The 11,957-nt window shown below is 40.2% G+C and overlaps 1 protein-coding gene across 1 annotated transcript; it reads left to right on the forward strand.

Moving 5' to 3' along the window:
- The first annotated feature begins 41 nt into the window (after positions 1-41).
- Positions 42-11,710, forward strand: AMDHD1 (amidohydrolase domain containing 1). The gene is made up of 7 exons (XM_026648848.2): positions 42-195; positions 2,648-2,925; positions 6,974-7,199; positions 8,186-8,310; positions 9,993-10,086; positions 10,842-11,002; positions 11,428-11,710. Exons 1-7 carry the CDS (start codon positions 82-84, stop codon positions 11,531-11,533), a joined length of 1,104 nt encoding a protein of 367 aa, XP_026504633.1. The 5' UTR covers positions 42-81; the 3' UTR covers positions 11,534-11,710.
- The last annotated feature ends 247 nt before the right edge of the window (positions 11,711-11,957 follow it).

The following is an 11,957-nucleotide window of genomic DNA, read 5'->3' on the forward strand; positions in this document are numbered from 1 at the left end:
GCGTGGTATGGGTTTTTTCTTCAGTTGATACTGTCCCTTTAATATGCTTGCACTTTCTCAAGTTTTTCCTTTTCCCAAACAATGAAATCTTGCAATATGTATTTATTTTATTATTGTTGGGTTTTTTTAGGTTTGGTAGACGCACATACCCATCCAGTGTGGGCTGGTGACAGGGTTCATGAGTTTGCAATGAAGGTAATTTCACATAATTACAGAGTTGTTGTTTTTTTCTCATCATATTTGCTTTCATACACAACCATCTCTGCTTTCTCTACACTTCTATTTCTCATCTCTGGAACGTAAGATCAGTTACATCATATGTAATTTAGGATGGGAGAGGAAGCAACGGCTTATGGAGACCAAGAACAGAGAAAGAGAGAGGGTTGAAGCCAAAGGAAAAGAGATGGGGAAACAAGGAGCAAGAGGAAGAAGGAAAGAGAGAGCAATCCAGTGGCGGAGGGGAAATGAAATAGGGGAGACAGAAGTAAGAGAACAAAACTTATAAAAGGGAGATAAAATGATAGTGAGGGAAATGAGAATGAAATTGGGAAATGGAAAAAGAAAATGAAGGGATTAAAGAAATGAAAACATAATATGAAAGCTGAAAATTATTTTATTTACTCATACACCTAAAATTTGTTTCTGATGTAACCCAAATGGAGGTATGGGGTAGAGATGAGGGCCTAGGGTGGATTGCCAGAAATTTGCATTATGAATGGGGAGGTTGGAAATCCCAAGTGGACTTGGTCGAGTCTATATAGGATGAAGGAAATGTGAGCACCTGAATGGCTTTGGAATAAAATGTTTCCAGCTCTGCAGTGCTTGTTGTTTCTGTGGCATGTTTTGTTTTTGGAATATCAGTGTATGATTTCAAATTGGGGGTGAAGGGGGGGATTAATTTATGGCTGTTTATCTATATGTTACTGAGATTGTAAGATCTTCGGGTTAGGAACTGTCCCTTACTCTGTTTGTAAAGGGTCTAGCACAGTGCAGCTCCATTCTCTGTTGGCCGACAGGAAACAGTGTAATAAACATGATTAATATTTAATAGTAGGGGTGTCGCACGGTGGCACGCACGTGTAATCCCAGCTACTTGGGAAGCTGAGGCTGGCAGATCGCTCGGGGGTTCTGGGCTGTGGTGCGCTATGCCAATCGGGCGTCTGGTGCCACTGACAGCGTGGCCAGCGGGTGGCTGAGGGACTGGCTAGAACACAAATGACACGTTGTGATTGGGCACTCTCTCTCTGTGAGGGCTGATGGCCCAATCGATCAAGGTGAATAGGGGTGTCATGTGATGCTGTTTAAAGAGAGATGAGAGCTGCTATGTAATTGACCCCATGAGAGGGAAAGACAGGGTGGGATAACTTAATCATGATACAGCCTGGCATCACAACATGTTGAAAGGGCCTCCTATGACTTTATCCTAACTTGAGTCCCCTCCAAAATCCTAAAGCTGGTCCTGCTAAAAATGATAATGTTCAGGTAATGCAACTGCTGGGTAAAACCATGTCTATGGTAAAATAGACAACAAAACCAATAGTAATAACTACTTTGGGTAGGCCAAAGTCCAGTTTATTGTGTCTTGTTTCTTCCTTCCTCCCTTCCCCATGTCCCCTTTTTAAAAACCACACAAGTTACAAGCAGATATGCATTCTAGGTTTTGCCTTTAAATCTGCTTTAAGAAAGGGGATTTGATGTTCTAAAGCAGTGTTTCTCAACCTGTTAGGTACCAGGGACCAGCTTGCTCACTTCCTAAACTGTATCAGGGAGATCTCAAGGACCAGCACCAGTCTACAGACCGGTTGTTGAGAAACACTGTTCTAAATTACATCACTCCTTTCTGCAACTCTTCTATCTCTGGAGATGGTTCTGTGCAACCTAAGCATCAGACACAGTCCTGCCCTCCTACAATGGACACGCTTGTCCCAGTTTTCTGGCTGGTGGCTTTTACCAGAACAGGCTGTGTTAAATCCAACTGAATGCACAACTGGGAGGAAATACTTATTTCAGCACTGAAATAGGGGTTTTTTTGTTTGTTTTTTTGTTTGTTTTTTGCAGCATGACATCACTGCCAGAGTCTTTTGGGGGCCAGATTCAGCACTGATGCAGGGAACTTGTCTCCCTATTTAGTCCCCTATATGATCTAAGGCAACCCCGAATGCTGCCCTTGCTTGTGCCTTGTGCAATGGCAGTGAGGCAGAATTTCTATGTCACTAGCCCACCCCAAAACACCAGCTGCTCCAGTTGGTGCAGTTGTCCATAGAGCTGTTTCTGAAGCTCCGGTAGACAGTCTCCTGCCATGGGGGTATTCCTTTGAATTGCTTTGGCTGGCACAAAGGGGCCACGGCCCAGGGGTGAATTTCCCTGTTACCTTTTCTCATCAACTTCATCTCCACTTCAGTTCATTTTTTCCCATGAAAATGAATTTGTGATGGCAGGCCAGACTAGGGCTGGTAACCTCTTCCAGACTCAGGGGAAGGAAATCTTCAGGAAGATCCTTTTATGAAGTTTCCCCCTCATAGTTCCATCACTGGGATGGTTTTTTTTCTGTCCCCTCGCCACTGTGGATTAGGCCAGATGCACCTCACAGAATCCCTTGAAGACGGTGAATAGAATACTCATGTTTAAAAGAGAATTTTGTTTTTAGCTGGCAGGTGCTTCCTACATGGATATTCACCAAGCTGGAGGGGGAATACATTTTACTGTGGAACACACCCAGAAAGCCTCAGAAGAGGAGCTGTTCAATACTTTCAGACACCGACTGCTGCGTATGCTCAGAGCAGGAACCACTTTGGTCGAATGCAAGAGTGGATATGGTTTAAACCTAGAAACCGAGCTTAAAATGCTCAGGGTGATTGAACAGGCTAGACAGTTACTGGATAGCAACATTTCCTCTACATACTGTGGAGCTCATTCTGTGCCTAAGTAATGTGATTTATTTTTTTCTTGTTCTTTTAAACAATATTACTCGCATATTATTTCATAAAACATGAGTGCAGCTCCTGAGTGAATAAACTACAAACTGGTGGCAGATTATACAGAAATAAATGAGGAGCAACAGTGCCAGGTGGGGGGTGAAGGAGACTGCAGCAGAATTTGGCTTCCTCACACAGTTTGTTTGATGGTTTTGAGGATTCGTTTTTTGTTCTCCCCAAAATGGCAACAAAGTATACAGTATTAGAAATAACGGCATTCAACAAAGTAATGCTTTCCTAAACTGAACGTAGAAGTAAGTGAGGGAGCGTCCTGGTGTGGTGGTGGTCAGTTATGAAAAAAGCCAGACTAATAGGTTTTAAACAGAAATCAACTGGATTCAGCCAATGGGCATGTAGCCATCCTTTGTGGTTACCCACTCCAAGCTGTATGGAAGTTTTCAGGAACTCCTTTTCAGAAAGTCTTTCTGCTTGAATTTGCTACTGCCATCAGGCCTTAAGCTGTCTGTTTTTCATTTTAACCAACCAAGAGAAAACAATATTATAATACTTAATCATCAGAAATTTTAGTATAACAACAACTTGATGTGCTTCCATTCAACCAGTTAAGCACTGTATCCTATGAGTGAGTGTGAGCCCAGCATTTAGGTATTACTGCCAACAGGAAGCACACTCTGGTTATCTAAATAATCGGATTATTAGCACGCATTCTGGTAGGTCAAGAGAGGTCCAACTGTAGTATATTAACAAAACAACCCACTCTTTCTCCTTTAGTAGTTTTTTTCAAAATTTATTTTTATTTCCAGTGAAAAAGATAGCTACTTGGGTTTATGAGACTTCACTATATTACAGAGTTAATGTCATAAAGAATGACAGCAGATGTCCTGGACAAATGGTCTTGAACAAATAAAAGTAGCACATTTTGACAAACTGAGAAGTGGGCCTGGTGAAAAACAGACATATAACAGAAGAATGCATAAAACTGTAGAAATCATGTACATCAGTGTCCTAAAATGATGCACCTCCAAGAGCTCACTGCACAACAGCACCTACCCATCTCCCATTAAATTAATGTCAGTTTCTCCTGCATTACTCAGTGATTAACCTATTTCTCCTAGGTTTAGTATGTTCTTAAATTTCTCATAAGAAGTTTTTACGGGTGGGTTTTTTTTGGTAATTTTATTTTTTTTAATCAGAAATTTTAAACCAATTTTTTTCAGTTTCTCTTCAATGGGTTTTTTGGTGTTTGTTTTTAAACCTGGAGAATTTTGACCAAAATGGTCAAAGCGCCATTTTTTGTCAAAAACATTTTTTTTAACAAAATCATTTCAAGCAGCTCTAAAAATTAATCAGGAATAGTTTACCTCAGAATACACCAGGTGTTATGCAGATATGAACTCTCATTGTCAACATGTGCATAGTTTCAGCCTCAGGGCCTGATTCTGCTCTCGGATGATGTAAATCAGGTCTAACTTCAACAAAGTCAGTGAAGATACACTGCTGTAAAGCAGAAGAGAATCAATCAAGCCCTGGGTTTCAGAAATGAAAAAATCACCAACTTTTAATTGCCTGAAGCCAAATCAGTACATGGCACAGTCTATGGTGACCCAGTTTTGTAGGGTGACCAGATAGCAACTGTGAAAAAAATGGACAGGGGGTGAGGGGTAATAGGCGCCTATATAAGAAAAAGTCCCAAAAAACGGGACTGTCCCTTTAAAAATGGGACATCTGGTCACCCTACAGTTTTGGCTTCTTAAGAGTTTCCTCAGTTCTGTTTACAATTCAGTGCCTCTAGAAGTTTCCAGTTCCCGAATTCTGCAGGTCTTCTCAGGTCCAGACCTCAAATGCTTTACTCCCTCTGTATACACATAAAAGGATACTCTGTAAGTGATTTTTAGTGGCTGTTAAAACTGTTGTCTTCCAAGACGTCTATCTCAGTTCATGCCATGTTTCTTTTACCCTTATAGTCCACAAAAAAAGGTGAAGTTATGTATAAATTATAGACACTTTTAAACAGAGATAAAGAACTAACCTCAAAACCATTGTCTTTATTTAAATCATTGCACTTTTATACACTTCTGTTATAAAACAGAACTTATCCTTTGTAGGCACTCCTTGATCATTCTTAATTATACAGATGTAAAATAGACCACTCCTATAACACTCCTTAGGTTAATATAACCAAATCAAAATCTTATCACAAATCTTATGACCTTAAACCATTTCAAAATCATTTTCCTTAATCCAGAGCAAAACTATGGCATAATACCACCTAGTGACAGTGAGAAATGCTCATTAAAACCTTCTAGAGCTGTCACAGTAGCTGTTACAATGCAATTGTGTAACATCCTGTTAAAAGTCATGTTCATGCCAGTTTCTACGTTTGTGTTAATGTAGTATCACATCACAAATTATGAACACTAATGGCAGAATCATCATCAGAGGTTCTTTGCGCCAACAGTGTAGCCAACTGTTGTGTTTTTATAGCAAGTCTTGCAATATTTGGTATTTTCCAGGTCCCGGAATCATGAGATTCCCAGCTTTTTTCTTTTTATTAAGTTTCCAGCCTTCATGGTTACAGAAAAAAGTTGGAAAACCGTAAAGGCTCAAAACCCAGAAGGCAAATAAAAATCCACCATCTTATTTTAATCACGATTTTTAAGTCAATCTCATGATTTTGGGGATGCCTGGCTCATGATTTTTGAACATTTAGGGTCAGCAATATTTTCCACACTGGGCAGACACTTTGAAAGTGAATTCCAATGCTGTTTAGTAGAACGATGGCAGTCTTTCAGTGTATGTGTTTGGGGGCATTACAGCAAGTAGAAGAAAAAGAGTGGAATCATACTTGTCTTTCTTCCCTTTTCTAAAGGCTGTAGGGTTAATCTTTAAATCTACCTTCCTCCACAAACTGCTGAGCCAAAGGAGGAAAAGAGAGAAGGCTGGACAAGGCAAAAGCCAAATCAACCCCAACAACTGTTTCAACAAGTGAACAAAAGAAAGGCAATAGGCTAGATTCTGTTCTGGTTCACAGCCATGCAACCTCATTTGTAAATGTGAGCAGAATTTGACCCCTTGACATTACTGCCATTGTAAAACTCCGACAGACAACTCCAAACATCAAACATATATAGCATATGTACAGGACTGGTGCACTGTTGTTTTTGTTTGTTTTACAGTGGCTGAATTAAGGGACGAGATGCCATTGTAGGTCTTTAGCCTCAGTAGCTGTCATTATTATTTTTCTCTCTCAAAGGTACAAATAAATAAAAAGCCCTATATAGCTTTTTAAAAAAAGGCCATTACTGACCTCCTATAGGCAATCTTCACACTCCAATGGCATTCCAAAGTGGTTGTGACAGTCACAGCAGCATAGTCCCTTGCTGAAATGCCTCGAGAAGACAAAACCAGCTCTCTGTGACTGTGAAGGACCTAAAAAAAGAGAGAGAGAGAGAGAGAGAGAGAGAGAGGTAAATTTAAATTCAGTTTTTTGCTGAATGCCCCTGTTAGCTTTGATATTTCAGGTCTCTACCACTCGAGTTAATGATTTTTTTTAAAAAGTGTCTGCAAGTTGCTTTTAAGGATAAAATTTGAGCAGTTCAAAATGTATAAATAGAAAAGTAGAAAAATGTTTTTTTAAAGGGCAAAAAAAATTGGTTGGCATCTAAAGAAATCTGTCTTACAAATAAGAGGATATAGCATAATCCTTTAAAAAGGATATTAGAATTAAGTCATGTTTGTGTTATATGAATTACAATATTTTTCCTCTTGCATTGTTGTTTTTAAAATTTAAATAATAGATTAGTCTTAAAAACAAGGCAGCAATTGAAGTAAAATTCAGTGGTGTAGAAATGTTCAGAAACATTATCAACAAAGATAAAAAATATATGGTCAACTGTATTTTTGTCATATGCTAAATGTCTGAGGGTTTTTTTGTATATACACCTTTTAAAACTAATATAGTTATTACATACATTAATTACATACAAGGGTCAAAGACGAAATCATTCCGTGTTTTTGTAACATTTTCTTTTCATTAGAGGGAAAAATGCTACTGAGGCCACAGATGACATTATCAATAACCATCTCCCTAAACTGAAGGAGCTGAACCTAAATGGTGAAATACATGTTAATAACATAGATGTGTTTTGTGAGAAAGGTGTCTTTGATCTCAATTGTACCAGAAGAATTCTTCAGGCTGGAAAAGAGATAGGGTTACAGATTAACTTCCATGGTGATGAACTCCATCCAATGAAATCTGCAGAGGTACTTCTTCATTCTGTATGCATTTAAGCCATTTTTGCTTTTGACTTGCCTTTGGGAGAACTGATGCCTTGAGAGATTTACAATATTCCAAATCAATATGTTGTTCCAGAAAAGTATGATAAGTAGTTTGTGAAATAAATCGCAAGTACCACCAATGTGCAAAGTTAATGAGTTAAAGATGTGGAATCCTTGACCTTTATTGGTAACTTGTCTACTGGCTTTTCAAATATTGACTTAGCTTATCCCTCTGGTAGTGAGGTCAATAGGAAAGATGGATATCTGTGACCCTGTTCATTATTGGTACAAAGTATAGGTTTTGATACACTATTTTAAAAAATATTTATTTTTTCCTCAGTCATGCAGTTTATATCTTCCCAACAGTACAGACATTCCCACTGGCAGCAGCAAATAACAGCAATTCTGTAAAGGGGTGTCAGAGTCCATACTTCGTCATCATTTGAGCAATGCCTCCTTTTAATCCCCCTCATTAGTCTGCCAAAGCTTAATTTTGTTGTATTTGAAGAAGATCAGTCTCTGGACCAATATAGAATTCTTTACAGTGGGTAGCTCTAGAATTGCATAGGTCAGTTTATCCATTTCCATAAGACTATCAGTTTCCATCAACTCTCTTCTGCACAAAACCTGTTTATAATTGTATCCATAATTGTACAATTGTTTATATTCATTGAGTCAGTTAAAAACTCTGTTCAGGGCATCAGCCTGACCAGATTCTTTTGATTACATTTAAAGGAGGGTTAATAACTTTAATAACTTCATGAAAGCTTTACTGCAGTAAAATTTGTCTTAAAATTACTTATTCTTTAGAGATCTCTCTGAATTTTTTTAACTAGTGTTTTGTAAATACCTTAGGTAGTATCCTAATGAATTGTCTGTCCAAGCAGATTGATAGTAAGAACATAGCTTCAGTGATTCATTGGTATCTGTTAGTAATTTTTCTGTTAAATCTTTCGTGATAATCTATTTAGCTCGGAGCTGAACTAGGAGCCCAGGCTATAAGTCACCTGGAAGAAATTAGCGATGAAGGCATCGCTGCAATGGCAAGTGCAAAGTGCGCGGCTGTCCTTTTACCAACCACTGCCTACATGCTGAGGTAATGCCATTTTGACAGGTTGGAAATGACAGCCAAAACTAACAGCAGGAGCATTCTTTTGGCTCAAAATTCTCATATTTCAGAAGGTTCTTATCCTCCTTAACTCAGTCAGGGACCACGGAAAATGGCCACACCCGTAAAGGAGGCTAGATGGGCCTCCACACATCTTACTTACTATGAGGTCCCATAAAAATCTAGTCAATGCCCTATTTCTGAGATGCACTGAGATGGGTCCCCAGCAACCTATCAACAATAGGTCTTAACCTATCTGATGCATTAACTAAAGCAGGTAGGCATTAACTGAAGATGTCACCTTGCAAACTGGATTTTTCGATAATCCAAATTTTATTTGCAGTATGTACATTTGCTCATTTGCGAAAGTTTCTTCTATATATGACTTGAGGAAATGGACCACTTATTGCCTAACAAGCTGAAAAGGGTGCATATAAAATTTTAGCAATTTTGTTTAATTTTTACTCAGGCAACATCAGGTATTTTCTCAAAAGCTCTAGTTGCTTTTGACAGATATTTAACATACAGATCCATAAACACCAATTAAATGGGCAACCTCTTTGTGTCCACTGGTGTATGTCTACACTGCAATTGGGAGGTGTGACTGCACTGAGGAGGTGTGACTGCAGCGTGGTAGGAGAGCCCAAGCTAGCTTTTGATTAGCTAACACACTAAAAATAGCAGTGAAGCTGCAGCAGCATGGGTGGTGGCATGGGATAGTCACTTGAGACCCTGGATATGTACTTGAGCAACAAGCCCAGGCTGCCACAGCTTCCCTGCTATTGTTATTTGAGCTGGCTAAATCAAAGGTAGCTCATCTTTGCCTAAACGTGCTGCAGCTGACCCTCCAAATTGCAATGTGGACGTATCCTAAATTAACCAACAAGGAACTGAACATCAAAACCAAACAATAGCTCCTTTGTTGTGTCAGAGAACCATTTGAATTGGATTGTTGTTTGTGTATCACCTTTCCATTCTCATACAAAAACTCTCTGTGATTCTGCCAAGAAGCCAAATTCAGGATTGCGGAAGTCATTTGACTAGCTAATATAGGGCCAGACCCTGAGAGGCACTTTGCACCAGAATAAGGATCTGATATACTGAGAAGTGGGGAATACCTCCAATAAGGTGCTGAACATCTTCACCTCCTTTTGACTTCATTGGTAGGGTAGCCGGGAGTACTTGGAACCTCACAGGATCAGGCCCCCATAGCTCTCACTGGCTGCACTGAGAATTGTAGTTGTTCGGTACTTCACAGGGTTTGGTCCAAAGATTCCAAACTGTGCAGCTAAATTATAGGACAACAAGCTCAGAGTTTGACCTTTGTTAGCAGCTCATTACTCCCTCAGATCTGTGCATCCAAGAAATATGGAAGGAGAAGTGAAAAATGTGAGCACCAGCACCTAAACAAAGAGGCAGGTCTTTTATATCACTGCACTAATTTGAGAGTGGCTGCCACCAAAATTACAGCAGCTTCAAAAGCACAAGGTACCAGATTCCAGCTATAAAATCAATGGGGTGGGTAGCTGAGAGCAGAATTTGGCTTCTGGTTTCCAAAGTGATTAGCGAATCTGGTTACACCCTGTATACAAACCCATGGAATTTTACCTGGTGTAATTCAAAGCGTAATAGCTAAATGTTCTGTACTGACAAATCTATTTTTTTTCTAGACTGAAGCAACCTCAAGCTAGGAAAATGTTAAAAGAAGGGGTTATAGTTGCTCTTGGCAGTGATTTTAACCCTAATGCGTACTGTTATTCAATGGTAAGCCATTCTTAATGCATATTACTGCACACAAAATGGTTAACAGTCTTCTACTGTCACAACACACGGGTAGTCAGGGCCGTCCAGATGATTCAGGGGGCCTGGGGTCTTCGGCGGCAGGCCCCAGGGCGGAAGGACCCCCCGCCGCGGGTCTTCAGTGCACTTCGGCGGCAGGTGCCGGAGCGGAAGGACCCCCCGCCGCCGAACTGCCGCCGAAGACCCGGAGCGGAAGATGCTCCGGGGGCCCGGGCCCAGCGAGAGTTTTCCGGGGTCCCCGGAGCGAGTGAAGGACCCCACTCCAGGGGCCCCAAAAAACTCTCATGGGGGCCCCTGCGGGGCCCGGGGCCTGGGGCAAATTGCCCCACTTGCCCCCTCCCCCCCCGGGCGGCCCTGCGGGTAGTTCTTGCTCACTTAAAGGGAGTCTTCTTAATAACGAGACAGAGCGTCAGATCCTCAGCTTAGATGAATTACACCAGCGGAGGATCTGACTCAGAGTATTTTCTCCAGAAGTGCCTCTCAGGTCAAGAGGCTCACGTTTTTCACATCTGCTTTGGGAGGCTTGGCCAGTTACAGAGGAGGAAGGAGCATCCTGTGTAATTGTTCCCAGTTCTTGTTTTGGAATGGACAAGATGCAGGAGACCAATTACCTGGGTCAGCCTGCGTGGGGACTTTGGGCCTCCCCAGCATTACACAATAGGCAGATGACCTGTTTGCATTATTGGTAACTCCTGTTTTCCCCTTTATTTTTGTATTAGCCCATGGTAATGCACTTGGCCTGTGTAAACATGAAAATGTCAATGAAAGAGGCTTTAGCAGCTGCCACCATTAATGCAGCTTATGCTCTTGGAAGATCCCATATGCATGGCTCCATAGAGAACGGCAAACAGGGAGATCTCATTATCATTAATTCATCAAGGTATGTACTTAAATTGTTGTTTAAAACCTAATTTAACATAAGGGACCTGATTCGCCACTGCGTTGCACCTTGTGGAGTCACTTACACCTGTACTTTAGTAGCATTTTACACTGACTTTGCACTCATTTTCAGTAGGTATAGACTCCAGTGGAGAATATGGACCAAGATTTTTAAGATTATATACTCATAAATCCTAATACCACAACTATTTTGAAAGCACTTATTACATGGAAACAGTACAAGGAATTCTATACGGATTTGTGCATCTGTAGCTTACTGTCTTACTAGAATACTGAGACAAAGGATCAAAACATAATACTTGCTTCTCGGGATTCAGGCTGGCCAATTTGTTCAATGTATGCTCTGTATGTGATCTGCTTTTGTGAAAATATTGATATTACATAAATGTTTTACTGTCTTTTTAGATGGGAGCACTTGATTTACCAGTTTGGGGGACATCAAGAATTGATTGAGTATGTTATTGTTAAAGGAAAAGTTATCTACAAAAATGAAAGAGTTATGGGCTACTAAGTACTTACTGAAAGATGGTGATAATTTAGAAGGATATTAACATGAAAATGATACTGAAGGGTTTCAGTTACTCAAGAGCAACAGACAACTTGGATTTGTATTTTACTGGTACATTATTTGTATGCTCAGCTTACTTGCTCTATATTGAAATAAACTTTACTAAGCATTTCCACTCAACCCTTGTTCATAGCAAATGAAAACCTATTATTTATACTTTTAACATAAGGCATTCTTGAAACAGAGACGTGAAACAAAGAGAACAAAAAACCCTGCAAAGGCAATGAGCTGGTGTTCAGATTCAGGTCAGATTTATAGACTAGAGTGGAGGTCAAAGGGTTAATCCAGGATAAATTTGGAATCAGTGCTGCCAAAATCTTGCAAGCAGTTCTCATAGGCAGTAAGCCGCAAATGCAGGAGTCTTGTG

The sequence above is a fragment of the Terrapene carolina genome, unplaced genomic scaffold, assembly GCF_002925995.2.
Source record: "Terrapene carolina triunguis isolate 2854851 unplaced genomic scaffold, T_m_triunguis-2.0 Scaffold68, whole genome shotgun sequence".
NCBI lineage: Eukaryota > Metazoa > Chordata > Testudines > Emydidae > Terrapene > Terrapene triunguis.